Source organism: Capsaspora owczarzaki (genome assembly GCF_000151315.2).
Source record: "Capsaspora owczarzaki ATCC 30864 unplaced genomic scaffold supercont2.3, whole genome shotgun sequence".
Classification (NCBI taxonomy): domain Eukaryota; class Filasterea; order Ministeriida; family Capsasporidae; genus Capsaspora; species Capsaspora owczarzaki.
The window spans coordinates 947,063-965,530 of NW_011887294.1; the positions used below are offsets into that span (position 1 = coordinate 947,063).

The window sequence follows — 18,468 nt, forward strand, 5'->3', positions numbered from 1 at the left end:
TCTGCTGTGTTTTCTGCGTTATGATGCCTGACGTTGCCTCTTGTAAAGAAAGATGTTTTGTTCACTGTATTTTTTTTTCTTTCTCCATCGATTCTTCGCCTCTGCAATTGTGCATCCACAGTATTTTTTATTCCAAACAAAAAACAAACAATCTGTTTCTTTGCCCGCATTCGGCAAGGCACCTTGCTGCGCACTCCCATTCGCAGGTCACAGACACGACAATGGAAGGCTTTCGACGCGCGAGTCGGCGATTCAGCCAACGGTCCAAGCCACTGTTTGGCGTCAACTACAACGACCGCGTCGAGGCGCTTGCCTGCGAGGCCATGATCTTCCTCGAGCAAGAAGGTGAGCGCCGAGGCTGAGTGTAATCGAGGGAGAGAGAGTTGGAGAGAGCAGCAGGAAGCGGGATTCAAAGTCGGGTCCTTCTGCTCTCCTGACTGTCTCGATCACTTCTTGGCGTTTTGGCTTTGGCCACTCTTTTTTTTTGTGTGTGTGTTTTGCTCCACAACACACACACTCGCACACACACAAAACAGGGCTCAAGGAGGAAGGTCTCTTCCGCGTGCCTGGCTCCGTGCCGACCGTCCAGCAGATGAAGAAGGACATCAACCGGGGTGAGTCCTCACTCTCGCTCTCGCTCTGCTCAAACTCGCTCCCTTGTCTGCTCTGTTGCTCTTGTCTGCTGTTTTCGTTGGTTTGATGCGTCGATGGCAAGTTCGAGTATTCGTCCCTGTGGTTTGGGTGGCAGCTGTGGTGCAAGTGTTGGTTGGGAAGCAACAACAACAATAACAACAACAAAACACGGCAAAAAAAAAAAAAAAAAAAAAATCTATTTCGATGGTTGTTTGAGTTTAGCATTGGTTTGCATGGCAACTCTATGATCTGCGACGGTGGTGGTGAACAACCCAAATCGCTGCATTCAAAATTCTGTTGTTTGCACGCCTTGGCCTGCCTGCTCATGAAAGTGAGAGGGGAAGAGCGGTTGGACTTTTGACAACGTTTTGTTGCCAGCAGATGTCAGGCCCACAAAACCAAACAACACATCTAGACTTGGTCTCAATCTAACTTACAACCAACAAAAAAAAAACCCTTTTGCCTGATGCACTTGGAACAGGCGAACGAGAGGGGTTTCAACGCGAGGACTCGGTGCACGATGTTGCCAGGCAAGTATCAAACTCTGTTTCTTCGAGTCGTTCGTTCACCGTTATGCGTTTGTTCGTTCGTTCGATGCTGGTTTTTGGCTGACTTGCATCGTGATTGCTGAATTGACGTAGCTTGCTCAAACAACTCTATCGAGAGCTTGCCGAGCCGCTCATGACTTTTGATCTTCATGATGTTTTCATCGCAGCGCAAGGTGCAGTCGGCCGTCTTGTCGCGTTGCTTCGCATCTCGTGACATTGAGGGGAAGGGGATGACAACCAAATCTCACTTGACTCGTTGTCTGTGCAATCCCTTCGTTGACGTGCGTAGCCACGAGTGGGGATGCCAAGTCTCGTCGAGAACGCATTCTCGCCACCTTGGATTTGATGCCGGAAGCCAATCTCAACGGACTGAAGGTAGGTGGTGGCTTTTGATGCGGAGTGTGTCTCGCCTTATCGTCGTTGGTGAACTGACACGTTGTTACAGCTCTTGATGCAATTCTTGGCCAAAGTTGCTCGCTTCTCGAAATTCAACAAAATGGAGCCGTCCAACCTGGCCATTGGTGCGTTCGTGTTTGTGGTGTCTGCTGGTCTCTGTTCGATTCGATGCGTGTGCTCATCGTTGCGTTTGCTTTTTTGTCCTGTTCGTCGTCGTGTCGGCAGTGTTCGCACCAAGTTTGCTGCGATCAAAGGAAGAGTCGACGCAACTCATTACAGACTCGGTTGTCTCGACCGCCCTCCTTGTCAATTTGATTCAAGATTTCAATTACTTTTTCGCCGTCAAGCAAGGTAAGTCGCACCTCGCTTTCCGAGGTGTCGAGCATGCACACAAAAATGGCCGAGATTTTGAATGACTCATCGAATGATCGCATAGAGGCCAAGGCACTCTACGACTACAAAGCAGTGGACGAAAATGAAGTGTCGTTGACACGAGGCGAAAAGATTTTCGTTTTGACGCCACCAGGTTTGTTTTTGCAACCTTTGGCACGGATGTGGTTGCCATTCCAAAAGCCTCACGTCTTGCGTTGCTGGTTTGTGTTTTTTTGGTACGTGATCGGGTTGTAGACGACGAAGAGCCCTCGGACTGGATCAAGGTTGAAGTTGGCTCCAACAATATTGGCTATGTGCCGACCAAATTCATCACGTTTGATCTCACAACACCAATGGGTAAGGCAGATTCAGCGCAGATGCAGCGCAGATTCGCTCGTTTCGGCTTTTTCGCCAACTCAACGCGTTTCTCTGCTCGGCTCGTCGCGCAGGCGAAGGAGAAGCCCCAGATACAGTCTACACTGAGGGCATTCGTCTCACCGCCCAGAAGGTCAAGAGCTTGATGGAGGCACGATACCAAGAGATTTACTCGAATCTCGAGCGCCGCGACCGAACATTCTCGACCCTCCAAGTCTTCCGCTCGCAAATGGAACAAAAGTACTCGACCTTCCGAAAACTCAGTTCAAAGCGATTGGAAGAGGTACGGGTTTGTCGCTTTTGAGCATTCTTGTCACGGGGACTTGGATTTGTTGATCGGTTTGTCGCTTTGGAACACTCTCGGACCTTGTTGATCGGTTGCTCATAATTCTGGAACGCTTGCACCCCCGACAGGAGCGTGTCAAATTTGAAAACACTCGTGTCGCACGGTTCAAACAAATGATGGAATCCCGCTACGGGCGGCCTCCCGGTCAATCTCCAGAGACGGATGCTGAAAATCAAAAGGTGTGATGATTGGCAGATTTTTTTTTTGTTATTTTGGTGTTGCGGCGTTTTCTCTGCTCACTGTTTTTTGCTCGCTTTGTTCCGCTTGTCCGAAAATACAGATCAGCGACGATTTCAAGCACATTCTGCTCGATCGCATGGACCGAATCAAGCGGGGCGAGTTTAACTTTGGCGACGCCAGCGTCTTCAACAAGATGTCCGAGGACGAGCTGATTGATCGCTCGATTATGCTTGCGACTGCTCGGCCGAATCACTCGCGGTCTGCTTCCTCTGTGAACTCTGAAGATGCGGCCGAGACGAGCGCAGTGTAGATCAAAAGCTAATGATGATGAATGAACGTGCGAATGTGGTTTTTCCAATCTGCGTTTCTTTCGTGTGTGTTTTCGACCTCTCTCCCGCTGTTGCTTTCTCTATCTCGCTCTGTTGCGTGTCTATGTATATTTGTCCAACCATGTTCGCCGTTCCCACATCGTGTCACACTGCAATGTGCAATTTGGGCTCCACTTGTTTCCATTTTGTGCCAGCTGTTGACAGCTGAATTCATCCAAGTTTCCCTTTTGGTAAGTTCCACAGCCATTGATTGATGCCGAAATCCCACAGCTGGCCATGATACCTGCCCCTATCACTTTGTAGTTTTCCCGATCGTCCGGTGGTCTGCGCCGTGTTGCCTCGTGACTCGATTTCCACCATAAATTCAACGGGGGGAAAGAAAGGAAGGCGAGCTTTATTCTGCTTGCGCACTTTTTTTTTTTTTTTTTTTTCTTCTTCTTCTTCTTTTTCATTGTTTTTCCTTTGTCAACTTTTTTTTTCTTTTTTTTTTTTTTGTTCGTCTCGCTGTCGGGGCTCTTCCTGTCCACTCCCCCACTTCCCGCAGCCATGTCGCGACGCTTGGAAGATGCCATGGAGTTCGAGGTCCTGGACGTCGAAGTCGTGGAAGAGTACAGGTGCGCGCAAGCTTTTCGAGATGGGACAATCGCGTCGGTGATGTTCGCTCTTTTGGCGGGGGGCAGCCGCGCCTCAGACCACTGCTTGCTGCTGAGTGTTCGAAGGATGAGGCGGCCGCACGACACAGGGCAGGGACGTGAGGCTCAAGCAGGGGGCCTCCAGCGGTAGTCGCGTCAGGCGTGGTGTCCCGCCTTGGTTGATTGATTGAGCGAGCGAGCGACGCTTATTCGTTACCGCTCGCTTCGCCTCCACGCCATTCTGCTTGAAGTAGGGGGGAAGGCACCGCAGTCCGAGCGACGGTGATGATGCAGAGTGTTACATTGCCTTGCAGCACGACTGGTCCCGAGTTGGCTGGCGAGAGCGAGAAAGAAACGAACAACTATTGCGGAGAAGGGGAAAAAAAAAAAAAAAAAAAAAAAACGAAACCGCGAAACGATTTTTTTTTTGTAATTTTAAGCACTTTCTTATGCGAGATCCACTCACCCAGTTGTGCTCTCGGCAAGTGGGCGCGTGGTCGATGCCATGAATACGCGCTCATTCGTCGTCTCACGGACTGTGCACACGATTCACCGCATGAAACGCAGCGACAAAAACGCAAAAAACAAAAACCACTCCAATCCCACTTTTCCTTACATGGCTTTGGACAGCTGGCTCCAGATCACTTTTTTTAATGCTTTCGCCTGCCTCACCCTCCCCCCTTCGAATTCGAATTGGAATGTCGTGATACTGCATTTGAATCATGACCTTCCTGCAACGACGATAAAATCCAGCTGGTCGCTCAAACTGACGAAACATTGTTCTGTATTTTCGCTCGTTGCCGGTTTTTTTTTTGTGCTGCAGTTACTTCCACCCCGGCATTACAAGACAGCAAGCTGAAGCTCTCCTCGTCAATGTAGGAGATTTCCTGCTGCGTACCGCTAGTACCGGTGGCTACTCGCTCTCCTTGTTGTAAGCAACTCGATTTGGTTTTTTTTTTTGTTGTTTGGTTTCAGACTTGGCGCAAGTTTGTTCTCATCCCCCACGGCACGCACCCCTTGCACTCTCATCTGACAGGGACACGGATCGCGTCCACCACTACCAAATTTCCAACGCAGCCGAAGGTGGCTTTCGCATCCAGTTTGCTGGACAGTCCATGACCTTTCCGCGCATCTCTGAATTGATCGAGTATTTCTCGACCAAGACGAGCCTTGATGGAACCTTGCTGGCAACTCCCGTTGCCTACAACGTACGTGTGCACCCTCTTTTTTTTGCTACTGCCGCTGCCTCCTTTTTTTCAATCTTACTTCATTTTTTACTATTATTTATTGCCGTAGACAACCGCGAACGCTTCGAGCGACTACAGCTCAATGCTTCCGACGCGGACTCCGCCTGTCGTGCCACCGTCAGACTACTATGACAAGGGCGCCCTGGCAGCGAGCATGGCATACCGTGACCCGCCGAGTGCCCCGACATCGGAGCGAACGGACAGGTCACTGAACAATTTGCTCGAAACGCTCGACTCCTCGACCGGCCGGTTGGAGCGCATGGAGATGCAAAAGTTCAACCGAGCGACCAAGCCAAAGATGGTTGCCACCTCGTCCTCGGTGGAAATCTTGAACGTTGAGGAGACGCCGGACGACGAGACTGTGCCCGATCAGGCCCGGCGCGGCACGGCGTCTGGCGGCGGTGCTCCTCCAGGCTCCAATGCTGCGGTGACTGCGCTGTACTCGGCGAGAGCCAAGGCTTCTCACGGCATGCGCGTGGTTGGCTCGGCCGTCGCATCCTCCATGACCTCGCTGCGTCACGCACTCAACCGACCCGCGCCCAAGGAAGAAGTCGAGCACGAGAAGCCACACCGCTCCAGCTGCTGCGTTCGCTGTTACAAGGCCATGGTCAAGACACGCAAGCGCCGCATTGCCACGACGATTTGCGCCCTGCTGCTGTTGGCCCTGATTTGCTACCTGATTGCCGTCCTCGTCCTGCTTCTCCCCTTGCTCAACGCTGCTGTGTTTGTCGATACAATCACGCTCCCAGAGCTGTGCTCGGCGGCCGGCGTTCCGTTCGTACTCAAAACATACCTGTACAATCCGGCCTCAGTCGGCGCCTCCTTTGAAGACACGACCGCGTACATTTATTCCGACGAGTATGGCCTCTTGGGCCACACAGACCTCACCGGCCAGAGCATCGAACCAGGCAATCTCACACTTTCGTTTGCGTCAAAGTTTGTGGTGGACAACGAAGTGGCCGTCCGGACTGTCGCTCAGCGGTTTCTCGACGAGTACCAGGTTCCGCTCAAAGTCACCGTCAAGCTGACAGTCCACACTGGCATCATCTTCCCCATCTCGATTGAGTTTGAAGTCCCGCAAGTCCTAAACGGCCCGCCTGCTGAAGGCGAGGTGGAGCCTCCGCCGTTTCCACCTTCCGGCCTCAAGGCCCTCTCGCTGCTGCCCGCCAACTACCAAACTGAACTCAACCCGCGGGTCAATGTGTGGATTAGCAACTCTTCGTTCGTTCGCGCGACTGTCCCGAGCCTCGAGTTTGACGTGTACGATGCCCATGCCCGCAGAATGGGCTCTGGTCGCTCCGAGCCTGGGTTTTACGGGCAAGAAGGCGCCTATTTGTGGGCGACGGGTGGCATGCGCACGGCCAACTTGGTTCCTGTGCAGGATGCACTGAACGCGTACCTGACCAACTCGAGCCTCCAAGCCGTTATTCGCGTCGCCGATCGCAATCCCGACGATTGCTACGTGCAGGCGCTTCTTGCCGGCCTGAACGTGACATTGACTCTCAACTCGACCACGGTGGACGACCCCACGTCGCCTGGGGGCGACAACTCGACGTCGTCCGGGGATTCGCTCTCCATCAATGGCCTCTCGGTCGACACGATGAGCGACTCGGAGGTCGGTCTCACGTTGAACATTACTCTTCCCCAGTTCCTGGCAGATTACGACTTCCATGGTGACATTCCGCCCATTCGCGTTGGAGTCACCGTCTCCGAGTACGGTTTGGCTGAAATCCAGCTCGAGCCCATGTTCCTCAGCGAGTTCAGCCCAGACGTCACCATCAACGTGACCGTCCGCTTGCTGAATGCTTCGGTCGTCATGGATGCAACGCTCGATTATCTGGGAAGCAGCGAGCTCATCGGCGATGTCACTGGTGTGCCGGCGCTCAACCTTTCTCTTGTCACTGATATTTTGACTGCCGTGTCTGTGACGTTCACCATGAACCCGGGCGACGAAGAGGACGACGACTCGAGCCACGGTGGAAGTGCGCGACGTGCCGTTCTGGATGATGCCGTGACCACTCGCGCACGTTCTGGCCTGCGATTCGCGTCCGCGCTCAAGTCCTCAATGCACACACGCGCATCGACCACCGCCTCGGTGCCTCACCGTCGCAAGAGCGGCTCTCGTCAAGTCTCGTCCTTGGCTGACTTTGTCAAGGCTGCGCTGGACTTGCTGCGCTCAGACACCCAACGACAAGCCAAGCCTCTCGGTCTGCCACACTTGGACGAGGGTGGCATTGCTCGCCGCGATGAGCCCATTCAAAACAACCCCTCCTTGAACAGTGTCAACGTCACGGTCGACGTGCAAAGCACCGAGCCCAGCGTGATGGGCTTTGTGGATGTTTCGATGCCTCTCGACTACCTGTCGCTCGACATTGCGTGGAAGCGGGTCGAGTGGAGCCTGTTCAACAGCGAGCACATTGGCTCTCTTGTCATCGAGCCCTTCGCTGGCAAAGGAGGGCACATTACCCTGAACCTGACAGTCTTTGACTCGCAAAATGGCACCCACCTGACCAACCTGGTGACGGACTACACGGACGACATTGACGTCAAGATTGACATCACGGGCACGTATGGCGCAACTCCTCTCGTGACAAGCATTGTCATGCCTCGCAGTCTGCCCAAAAAAGACAGTGAGAACGACCACTCGGACGACGACTCGGACGCTTCCATCGACGCTGCATCGTGGGTCAGCCTGAACATGATCGAGCTGCAAGGTATCAACCAGACGACCTTCTGCTTTGATGTTTCGCTGAATCTTGAGGTCAGCTTTACGTTGCAGCTCAAGTTCCCGGCGCTCGAACTCGACATTGCCTTGAACAACACTGCCATGCTCACGCTCAACACATCGCCCCTCGACGTGTCCTTGGAGGACAAGCTCGTCAACGTGTCTGCCGGTCTCACGATTATTGCCGCGCAACAGCTGGTCTGGTCTGTGCTGGACTACATTGACGAGAGCATGCTGGTTGTCGGAGTGAAGGGACGGCCTGGAAGCAACTTTTTGAGCACCATCATCTCCTCGATTGACTTTTCCGTCGAGCTGGGCGGCGCCTCGCCCTCGTTCAACTCGACCGTCGACCCCAACCTGAGCTTCACCAACAACTCGGATGTGTCCCTCATTGTCGAGTCCGATCTGTCTTCCGTGAACGCCTCCCTGGCGTGGCTCTTGAGCTCCGACTCGCTGACCTTCACTGTAGCCTGGGGCGACTTGGATGTGAGCATTTCCTCCTCCAACCGGAGGTTTAGCAAGGTTGTCCTCCCGTCCGCGCACATTGGCAAGACCTCGAGTCTCAGTTTGATTCAGGGCGCGCTCTCCATTTTTGGCAACGACAATGGAACCTTTGTCCGTGGCATTCTGCAGGACTTTCTCGATGAAGAGTACGTGACCTTGAGCTTCAACGGCAGCTTCACTTCTCGCGCGAACGGGCACAAGGTCTATCCCATTGCGACGGGGTTCAAGTTCAACCAGGAAACGTTCACGCGCCCTGCCACCGGACCCGAGACCGGCCCTTCGTTGGACGACGGTATCAAGTTCTTCAATGGTGTGGAGCTCATCTACCTGCGTGGCACGAACGTCTCGGCGGTCGCCAACATCACACTGGCCTCCGGAATCGGCTTCAACGTGACCATCCCGCCGCTCCTTCTCTTTGCTGATGTTGACGGTAGCCAGCAGTTTGCCAACGTGTCCGTTCGCATTCCCCAAGTTCAGGCCGCGACCCGAGCCCTGCCCACGCAGGCCAACTTGGCTTTTTCGAGCTGGATGGATTTGTGGACTGTCGGCAACAAGTACTTGAACGAAATTCCAGTCACCGTGGTCGTTTACGGCGATCGTCGGCGCGGCGCCAACTTTTTGTCCCAGATCATCCCTGAAATCAAGCTGAACGTCACCCGGCCGCCGCCTTCCACCGAAACGCCCTCGTACACTGCGCCCTCCAATGCCTCCATGGACATCTCGGCGTCCGTGGAATCCACTGCGACAGCTGCCATCCTCAGTGTCAACATCACCGTGGTCAAGGAGCTCGACTTTTACTTCAAGTGGGGTGCCATCAACGTGGAGGCCAGCAGCCCCAAGATCTCTGTGCGTCAGGCCATTCTGACCTCGCCTGGCACGTTGGTCGGACCGTTGGGGTCCAAGGCGTCCATTTTGCTTGTCATTGACGGGACGTACGCAAAGGTGTGGGCCAACCAGCTCTACAACGGCACCAACTTTATCATGCGGCTTGTTGGCTCCCTCGGCTCCGATCCGACTGGATTTGCCTCCGATGTCTACATTCCATCTTCGCTGCTCAAGAACAACACCAAACCGTTGCAACCGACAAACGCGCGCCGTGCCGCAGCTTGGAACCCATGGATGACTGCCGAGCAACGCCGTGCTCAAGAAGACGAGGCTGCCTTCGAAGCCAGTGAGCTGCGTTTCCAGCGAGCGCGTGCGAGCACCAAGCGCAGTGATGCCTTTTCCTCCCAATCGACCCGCCACGAGCGTCGCGATGCGTTCATGCGAGCACGTCGTGACACACCCTCGACGACTGCGACAGACGATGACTCCATCCCTGGGTTTGCTCTCAAGCAAGTCCGCATCAATGGCGGCGACCGCTACAGCTCTGGAATTGAGCTGCCGTGCTATCTGGGCCAGTACTGCGGCTCCCTTGCGCAGACTCTCCAGCCGACTGGAGTCATCGCTGGCCTGCTCATCAAGCTTCCCGATCTCCCTGGCGTCACATTCCAACTCAAATCGAACTTGAGCATCACCCTCTATGCCAACGGCCTGCAAGTGGGCACAGTGTCCATCTTTTCGCCCATCCTCCTGACTCCAGGCATGCGCCAGCTTCCAGCCGCCATCCAGGTGTTGATTTCCAATGTAGCCGACACGAAGGCGGCCGTGACCACCATGATGGAGGGCTCGGACATGAGCTTTAGCGCGTCGGGCACGTCTGCATTCAACTACCTGTCCGACATGGTCTCGCTGGTCGAAATCAACTTTGACATTCTGGGCAACCCTACGCCCGAGACGGTGGGTCAGCTGCCGGCGTCCAACATGACTCTGGTTGCCACGTCCTCCACCGGTATGACCGTTGATATCGAGATGGCCTTCACCAACCCGACTTCGACCACCTTCCTTCTGGGCAACGTCACTGCCCAGGTCATCTACGGCCACTTTATGACGGGCGCATCACCTCCGCAGCGCAACGTTGCGACGGGATGGCTCACCAACTTTGCTCTGGTGCCCGGTGAGAATATCATTCGTGCACGACTCCAATTGAGAGCGCCGGATGCCTGGGGGGTTACGCTCGCGAATGACGTTCTGTCCCGGTTTATCTGGTCGTTGACGCTGCCGCTCGAGCTGTCCGTGGCGATGAACAATGGCCAGTACTCGAGCGTGTTGCACACAGTCTTCACCATGCCTGAGCAGTATTCCGAGTCTGGGTTTGTTGTCGGCTTTGACATTTCGTTTGGCGACTCGTTCAGCTCGACGTTGTCGAACGGCTTTAAGATCACCATCGAGGCGACAAAGACCATCCACAACAAGCTCCAGTGGCCCATCAGAATTCCTCGTCTCTCGTACAATCTGTTCATGTGGGACATGAACGGCGTTCAGGATAACGGATGCGCCGGCCCATGCTCAGTTCTCGGCTATTGCGAGACTCCTTGGCCGACCAGCCAAATCATCTCGCCAGTGACAATTGGGCCCTCCACGTCCATTGTGACCGGTCAGACGATTGTACCCGTGGGCGTCAACGGGCAGATTCCATTTTCGTTCCAGCTGAGCGGTGACAATGCCATGCGCGTCTACGACCAGTACATGACCGAGAATCAAATGTGTGGCGATGTGCTCAATGGTTTGATTACGGTGGCAATGGCTACCGATGGCTGTCCCGTCGGCGACACGTCGTGCACCTACAACGCTGTCATCAATTTTGACTGGAAGAACTATGCGTTTGCTGGTACAGACAGTTGCGGCCAGTTTGCCATCACCGGCTGCACGCCAACATTCGCCACTCCATCGTTTAGCTACTCGGGCACCGTTGCTTCCACCAACATGGTTGTTCGAGGATCTGCTTCGACCAATTCCAACAAGTTCCCAATTACGCTGACCGACGGCGCATCTGACGTGGGTGGCATGTGGTTCAACTCGCTCGTCAATGTCCGAGATTCGTGGCGTGCAACGTTCGCGGTGAAAATTACGGACGGAATATCCTGGCTCGCCAACCCAGCTGGCGAAGGGTTTGCCTTTGTCATTCAGAACAACGCGAATGGCCTGAACGCGCTTGGCTCTGCCGGCGGAAGCTCCGACTCTGGCTGTGGGTACAAGGGTCTCACCAACTCGATTGCAGTGTACTTTGACTCGATGAACTGCAACGAGATGTACATGCTTTCAAACGGCGTCATCACGCCAAACTTCACCAGCTGGTCAACGCCTGCCGAGTTTGACGCAGAAGATGTGACCACCCAGTTCGTTGTGACGTACGACGCAGATGGGCATCGCATGTCAGTCGCCACAGGTGGCCGTGTCTCGAACTTTGACTTTGACATCGACCGCATGATGACCCTGAATTCCGGAAGAGCGTACGTTGGTATGACGGCGGCCACGGGAAGCTACTATGCTTCTGGTCACATCGTGTCGTTGTTCTCGTTTGAACAGAGTAAGTTTGACGTAGTTTTTTGGGTTTCTCGGCTTTTTGTCCAATTTTCGCTGCAACGTTTCTCACGTTTCGTCCGTTTGCCTTGTTTTGTTTGGCTCCGTCCCCCGCTTCTTGCTTTGTGACAGTCACGACCGACTCTTCCAAAACAACGCTTGATGGCTACCTCATGGCACCGTACGAGTTTGCTGCTGGTTATCTGCACTTCCAAGCTCGTGAATCTTGCAACCGCAGGCGCGTAACTGGAGGTGACACATTCATTGCAACCATGAGCATGGCGTCCGCTCCGTTCACGGTTGTTCGTACGTTTACCAAGACGGATCCGATCAACTCGATTACGGATTTGGGCACTGGCTTGTACCGCATCAACTTCCAGTCGGCGCCGCCTCGTGGGCGCTACGATATTCGTGTGCGATTGTCCTCCTGTGCCGCCGGCACAAGCTGCGAAGTCCTCATTGCGAGCATGTTTATGCGACGTGTAGTGATTGAGGATTGAGCCTGAGTGATGTTTCACGTTTTGTTTTGTTTTTGTTTTTGTTTGCCTTTTCGTGTTCTTGTGTTTATCTGTAATAGTTACTCAAAAAAAAAATCATGTTTCAAAGTCTATCCACTGAGCATACTCGCGGCAAACAACCACAACAGACCTGTAGCGACTCGTGAAGGGGATGAATTGTGATGACCAAGATCGAAATGAATGGCGAATTTATCAACTTTTTGCACCAGATGACGAAAAACAACATTGGAATTAAAATTGGGCCAGCAGCGAAAGAAAGGCAAGATGTATTGACACAAGCTATGTACAGGGAATGCAGGCTCGCCCAAGGGCAGACGAAGCAGTGCAGTTACAGCCAGCGCGGGACGGAGTGGCCAAAAAAAAACGCGGCACGGTGACCTAAAGCGAGAACATGAACGCTGCACTGTCGGAATTTGAGACTTTTGAAGTTCCAGGGTTATGGAACCTCCGACGAGCAGGACAGCGAGACGTTTCAAGGCCTCCTGTGGTGGCCCACGGGAGGGGTCGCGGGTTGGTTGGTGGACTGCCACGGGAACGGGTTGCTGCGGTGGTGGAAAACAACGTCTTTGGCGCTGACCGATGTGTGAATCATCGCTGCAACGCCGAACGTCACTGCAGAGCCGACAAAGGTCACCAGCGGAATGAGCTCCTTGTTGGCTTTCAAGTCGCTAAATACGGTACTGATAGCACTCATGGTTGTGTTGGAAGTTGAAGGTACGAGTCGAGGCAAAGTGCAAAACAAAAGATGGAGTGATTTGGTTTTTTGGTTTCTTTTTCGGTTTGGTGCCTGCGTCGCCGAATATCGCTCAATGGTTGTGCATAGTCGAAGTGGCGCAGTTGTGTGTATGTGAATGCGTAAACCCGTCATTGTGGATAGAGGACGACAACAGCCACACGGGTCAACAAAAGCCGAATCAAACAATTTCCTCCTAATGTATTTTGTAGAAGCTCACAAAGACACTGGCAGCACAAGCATCACACAATAAAAACAGAACTAACAACAAGCAATGCCAGATCATCATCATCATGGGCGTCGGCGGTGCGACTCGGGCTTGAATTCGTTGGGATCGACGCTCTGCCACGGAAATGGATTGTTGACGTGATCCACGACAACGTCCTTCTTCAATGTGGTGTGGATGATGGACCCGATGCCATAGGATACGGCTCCAGTGACAATAACCACCAAAGGAATAAGCTCGCGGTGCTTTCGGACGTCGTTGACAAGGGAGTTCATTGTTGATAAATGGGACACGCTGCAGATTGGTTTCTGAGAGCAAAAGTTTGTACGCGCTGGGCGAGTGGGGCCAAAGGGAAGCGAGACGAGAAGGGGAGCACACACACAAAGAAAAAAAGTAGGAATGAATCAATCCATTTGTATTTGGCAGGGCGCTTTTGAAGGGAGGACATGAAAAGTGCGAACAGTGCGAAGAGTGCGAAGAGTGCGAAGAGTGCGAAGAGTGTGAACGGAAGCGCACCCCGGCATGCAGGAGTCTTATCAACCAACAAGAAAAGACGTGGATCGATATAGGGGAGAACGAAAAGAGGCTGGTGCCGAAAAAAGCTGGTCAATCCACTACGACTGGGAAGCGAGCTTGTCGACGAACGATTTGACCTTTGGGTAGGGCAGCGCGCCAACGAATTGGTCACTGACAGCTCCGTTCTTGAAAGCAAACACTGCAGGAATCGAAGAGATCTACATTGAAACAAATTTTGGGGCAGGAGGCGGGGGGGGGGGTCAGAGGGGGTGAGTACAGCAGGTAAGGCATTGTTGCTCGATTCCACTTGCCCCACCCCCACCCCTGCGCCTTCACCCCTCTTTGGCATTCCCTCGCGGCATAATTTGTCGATTCGATGGTGTCGTGTATTGCTGCCTTGAAGATGCTGGTTCAAGTCGTTTTGGAGACAGTCCTGAACTTTTTCGTTCTCCGCTCTCCGCTCGCCGCAACTGCACTTGCAAAACCTGCGACAAGTCTCTGTAAGTTGACCTACCTGGTACTTGGCCGCAATGTCGCCAACCTCATCCACGTTCACCTTGGCGAGATGGACCTCAGTCGAGCTTTCGCCGACAACGCGGGTCAACGTCGGCGTCAATGCACGGCACGGACCGCACCAACTGTCAAAGCAAACAATCCAAGCAGCATTTTTAGAATCCAAACAACACACGCACAAGCATGGAGAGAACAGTCAGGTGGTTGGGATCTCTGCCGCCGAATTGGAAAATCCCATTCTCAGTTTCGGGGGTGGAGTCTCTCAGGTTTGTAAAATTCGCGGATGGCCTAGCTCGAATAAGCTCGCATCTGACTCATCAGCTCGAGTCGCGTTCGATCGGCGTTTGTACAGTGTCGGATGTATTGTTTCGCTTGAATCAAAGTTTCCAAAAGTGCTCGCCGAATCGCTCGAAATATAGTCTGTGCTCTATTCATCTCGAGCTTGTGGATCATGTCCTCGTCCATCGGCTGTTTGGAGTATCATCGTAGACCTCAACAGAGCAGTAGTTGTCTGATGGCCATTCCAGCTGCGGTTCTCCTCCTTCTCCTCCTCCTTCCGCCACCCCTGACTCAAGCTACGTTAGCGGGATGAGCACGGATGTGCTGATGATCGGCTGGCACACTTACGCCGCCCAGAAGTCGACAATGACAGGGACCTTGGCGTCGATGACACGCTGCTGAAAGTCGGCCTCGGACGTAACGTCAAACACGCGTCCGCTCGCCGCATCAGAGCCAGAACCAGCACCAGCACCAGCAGCAGCGAACGCCGAGGTGCTGAATGCAGCGACGGCCATCCGCGCTGGAGCCGTCATCGCGACGGAAGATGCAGCGAGAAATCGCCGCGATGCAATACTGGCCAAAAGCATTGGTGTGTGGTTTTGTGGCTTGTCTGAGAATGAAAGAATGAGGCGAGGCGAGGTGGGGGGGGGGAAAAGCAAAGTAGAGCAAGGAAGGTCTAATGGGATGAGCAAGAATGTGTTTGGCATTCGTCTCAGAAAGGTGTACTGTACACGGTCTCAGCGCTGCGACTGTAAGTGACTGAGAAGTGAAGTCAGATCCTACTGTACTTGGCCACGGTGCCTTCAAGTGCAGCTCGCAAGGTTTTACCGCAATGTAGGTTCGCAGTATTACTCAGTGCAGCTGTACACAGTTTGCAGCACGAGTTACTCAGCGCGCACAAGAGACTCTTCCTTGAGCACCGCCTTACGACTTTGCGTTGTTTTTGTGCTGCACATCCCGCGCGCGTCTGATGTGGTGGTGGTGGTTTTGCTTTTATCTTGACTTGACCACAGCGTTCTTCTGTTGCTATCTTTCTCAGTCACTTTGCAAAGTGGTTTTTTGTTTGTTTGTTTTTTTGTTTTTTGTTTTTTTGTTTCTTTCTTTCGTTTTGCACTGCACTGCTGCTTTGCTGTTTGATGGATGTGCGCACTTTGCTTGTTTCGCCCACTCGTCCATACGCAACCAAGTGCATCTACACACGCGCACGCACTTTATTCAGGGGATACGGGTGGATTCAACGCCGCTCAGAAGCAGCAAAAACCCGGAATTCTCAGAGAGCAAATTGTCAACGCTCCTCCTCCTCCTCCTCCTTTCTTCTCCTTTTCCCCTTTCCCCTTCCCCCTTTCCGAACAACTCTCCGATGATGCATTCGCGCAGCCATTCAGGCCAAGCCCGCAAGTCTCATTCGTTCTCAGTCTTGTTCTTCTTGTTCCTTCCCGTTCTTCTTCTCCTTCTCCTTCTCCTTCTTCTTCTTCTGGGCTTCTGCGCTGCTCCGGCGATGGCGGCGAGCGTTGCAGTCACTGTCGGTGACTACCGCAATTCCAGCAGCCCGGCTGGCGACGACAACGCCAGCAGTCTGAGCGGCGGTCTGAGCGGCAATCCTTCACTCTTTGCATGGCTCGCTTCCTGCGCCCACCTCGTCACCCGCCGCGTCTTCCTCTCGCGCGGCGTTGCTGCTGCCTTCCTCGTGCTCTTCATCATTGCAGGGGCTGCGCTGCTCGCTGGGTCGCCGCCGTCGTCGTCGACTTCGGGCAGCACCGCAAACGGCGGCGACGTGTCCTGGACGACAGATGACGCGGCTCGCTCGTCCGCCAGCCTCAACAACGGGGCCAATGTGGATGGCGGTGCAGCGTCCGGCGAGGTCCATGCGCCCTCGCTGCGGCTGCTCGTCGACCATCTGCGGCTGCGGCAGGGCGGCAAGCTTGTTCACATCGACTTCGAGCACGACGTCCCGCCGCGGTTCCAGGCGCCGTCCGTCAGCCCGGACGACTATGGCAAGTTCGTCCTCGCAGAGACGATGGATGGCGTTGCGGTGGCCGCACAGGACGTTGCGGACGCAGGTGGCGCCGTCCCAGTCAGGGCGTCCACAACGACACGCATCGCTTCACTCCCTGCATCCAGCAAGGTAAACAGCGAGCAGCATTGCATTTGCCAATTGCCTTGCCCCCACCTCCCCCATTTTGTGTGCTTTTGGGGGAATTACAACAACAGCGACAACGATGCATTTTGCTGAAAAACGTTTGCGTTCGATTTTTTCGTTTTTGGTAGTGCTCAGGTGGACTTCCAGCTGTCGAGAATGTCAGCGATCTGCCGGCTTTGCTGGACGCTTGGAAGGCATGCGTGGTTACAGCCGGCTCCCTCTCCAAGGATGCGGAATTTGTCGAATACAAAAACCCTCAAGGCGATGAAGCCATCTTGCATGCCATTGCAACGCGGATGATTGCCGTCACGAAACGGACCTCAAGACAGCTCCATTTCCCAGAACCGCTGGTTGAAAAGGTAAGGAGGGAGGGAGGGAGGAAACGTCGAACACGTCGAACACAAACAATGTGGTGTGCTCACTCTCTCACACTCTCTATTTATCAATCCACCTTTCTCTTCACTCAGGTCAAAGGATGGCTGGGAAACAAGCCCGAACTCTTTGACGCCATGCAAACGCAGCCGTTCGTCTCAATCGCCAACCAGTTTACGGACGACCACGCTCTGTTCTCTCCACTTCGTGGCCAGCGCCCAGGGACTCGTGGAGACCCTGATCAGATTGCCAAGTATGTGCAACAGTTGGTTGATGAAACGCAACCCACGTGCGACTTTTGCAACCCGCTGCAGATGACGGCGTCCGACTCGTTCGGGCGCATTGAATCGACCTACGCCCACACAGCCTCCAATGCGTTCAAGTACGAAGTGTTTCACGGCCTTGCATTGCTCAAAACACACCATCCTCTCAAGTTCGACGAGCCCGCGTTTGTTGATTTGATGCAAATTTCCATGCGCTGGTTTGGCAAAGTGTACAAGGCTGATCGCGCCTTCCGCTTCCCACACCTCATGTGGGACATTTTGCCGAAAGCCAGTGCCAGCCAAGTGCACCCGCATGTCCAGTTGAGCATGGCTCCTGATCGATATTATGGTACGTGATGAAGACGCATGATTTTTGGAGTTTTTGTTTTGTTGTTTTTGTTTTTGTTTTTGGTTTGTTTTTTTTTTTGTGTGTTTTTTTTTTTGTACACGAGTGCTTTGATTGCTTTTCATCTCTGTAATCTCACTTGGTCTCACAACTATGCCTCGATCAACGGGTCTGTTTGTCTGTCAGGTCGCTTCCAAGAGCTTGCCAACACGCTGGAACTGTACAATATCATTTCCCGAAATTCACCAGAATCGTTCTCGCACAACTACTTTACGGATCTCGCGGCCGTCCATACCGCCCTGGGCCTGGGTGTTCGATTGGGAAGCGCTGTGCTTCTTGTCAGTCTCACACCCACAAAGGAGGCTGAAGTCATGCTGCTGGCGCCCGAGCCCAACATTGACCTCTTCCGTCTCACATACTACACGCTGCGGGCGTTTATCGACGACTTGGCCAACCCCGCACTCTCCATTGCCATGTCGTTTGCTCCGCTGGGCGATGAACCAGATGCCAACGGCCAGGCACAAGGGACGTCTGGCCCCTTGCAGTCCTTCCCAGCCATTGTTCGCATCATTGAGCGCGGCCATCCGGCCGGTCCGCGCAGCGACGTCTCTGCCATGGAGCTGTTTGGCGCGCCCAACATTTCGACTGACGTGTTTTATCTGATGGCTCAACTGCGCAAGTCCATCAAGCGACAGCTTGCCAGTCGTGCATGATGAAGGAGGTTGTTGGATGGATTTTTTGGATCGATTTTTTGGTACTGGTATTTCGTGGTATGGAGCAGCTGCAACAACACAAAGACAGCTGTATTGAATGATGAATTGATTTTCGATTTCCTCGCTACAACCCTACAAAGTTGAAGCACTCTTCATTTTT

General features: G+C 53.6%; 6 protein-coding genes across 6 annotated transcripts; 3 read left to right on the top strand and 3 right to left on the bottom strand.

Annotated features, from left to right (window-relative positions):
* Positions 1-210: 210 nt before the first annotated feature.
* CAOG_02283 (hypothetical protein) lies at positions 211-3,160 on the top strand (the record flags this gene model as incomplete). The annotated part of the gene is made up of 10 exons (XM_004348983.2): positions 211-345; positions 537-614; positions 1,471-1,556; positions 1,627-1,702; positions 1,803-1,928; positions 2,014-2,103; positions 2,205-2,306; positions 2,417-2,607; positions 2,739-2,849; positions 2,951-3,160. The coding sequence occupies exons 1-10, from the start codon at positions 222-224 to the stop codon at positions 3,158-3,160; spliced, it is 1,194 nt and encodes a 397-aa protein (XP_004349033.1). The 5' UTR covers positions 211-221.
* A 565-nt stretch (positions 3,161-3,725) lies between these two features.
* Positions 3,726-12,189, top strand: CAOG_02284 (hypothetical protein; the record flags this gene model as incomplete). Its single annotated transcript, XM_004348984.2, has 5 exons — positions 3,726-3,793; positions 4,635-4,742; positions 4,848-5,019; positions 5,108-11,696; positions 11,822-12,189. 5 exons carry the CDS (start codon positions 3,726-3,728, stop codon positions 12,187-12,189), a joined length of 7,305 nt encoding a protein of 2,434 aa, XP_004349034.1.
* A 297-nt stretch (positions 12,190-12,486) lies between these two features.
* On the bottom strand, positions 12,487-12,901 carry CAOG_02285 (hypothetical protein; the record flags this gene model as incomplete). Its single annotated transcript, XM_004348985.2, has 2 exons — positions 12,487-12,585; positions 12,704-12,901. The coding sequence occupies 2 exons, from the start codon at positions 12,899-12,901 to the stop codon at positions 12,487-12,489; spliced, it is 297 nt and encodes a 98-aa protein (XP_004349035.2).
* Positions 12,902-13,117: 216 nt separating this feature from the next.
* On the bottom strand, positions 13,118-13,586 carry CAOG_02286 (hypothetical protein). Its single transcript, XM_004348986.2, has one exon. It carries the CDS (start codon positions 13,439-13,441, stop codon positions 13,232-13,234), a length of 210 nt encoding a protein of 69 aa, XP_004349036.1. The 5' UTR covers positions 13,442-13,586; the 3' UTR covers positions 13,118-13,231.
* A 7-nt stretch (positions 13,587-13,593) lies between these two features.
* Positions 13,594-15,234, bottom strand: CAOG_02287 (thioredoxin). The gene is made up of 4 exons (XM_004348987.2): positions 15,206-15,234; positions 14,823-15,084; positions 14,197-14,320; positions 13,594-13,900 (listed from the first exon to the last, which is right to left on the bottom strand). Exons 2-4 carry the CDS (start codon positions 15,059-15,061, stop codon positions 13,781-13,783), a joined length of 483 nt encoding a protein of 160 aa, XP_004349037.1. The 5' UTR covers positions 15,062-15,084; positions 15,206-15,234; the 3' UTR covers positions 13,594-13,780.
* A 282-nt stretch (positions 15,235-15,516) lies between these two features.
* CAOG_02288 (hypothetical protein) lies at positions 15,517-18,457 on the top strand. Its single transcript, XM_004348988.2, has 4 exons — positions 15,517-16,599; positions 16,743-16,973; positions 17,082-17,598; positions 17,782-18,457. Exons 1-4 carry the CDS (start codon positions 15,835-15,837, stop codon positions 18,306-18,308), a joined length of 2,040 nt encoding a protein of 679 aa, XP_004349038.2. The 5' UTR covers positions 15,517-15,834; the 3' UTR covers positions 18,309-18,457.
* The last annotated feature ends 11 nt before the right edge of the window (positions 18,458-18,468 follow it).

Coding starts and splice junctions, on each gene's coding strand:
- CAOG_02286 (XM_004348986.2), bottom strand. CDS start 13,441: ATGAACTCCCTTGTCAACGACGTCCGAAAGCACCGCGAGCTTATTCCT.
- CAOG_02288 (XM_004348988.2), top strand. CDS start 15,835: ATGATGCATTCGCGCAGCCATTCAGGCCAAGCCCGCAAGTCTCATTCG. Junction 16,600..16,742: donor CACTCCCTGCATCCAGCAAG/GTAAACAGCGAG, acceptor CGTTTTTGGTAG/TGCTCAGGTGGACTTCCAGC. Junction 16,974..17,081: donor CAGAACCGCTGGTTGAAAAG/GTAAGGAGGGAG, acceptor CTCTTCACTCAG/GTCAAAGGATGGCTGGGAAA.
- CAOG_02287 (XM_004348987.2), bottom strand. CDS start 15,061: ATGCTTTTGGCCAGTATTGCATCGCGGCGATTTCTCGCTGCATCTTCC. Junction 14,321..14,822: donor ATTGTCGACTTCTGGGCGGC/GTAAGTGTGCCA, acceptor TTGCTTTGACAG/TTGGTGCGGTCCGTGCCGTG. Junction 13,901..14,196: donor ACATTGCGGCCAAGTACCAG/GTAGGTCAACTT, acceptor GTTTCAATGTAG/ATCTCTTCGATTCCTGCAGT.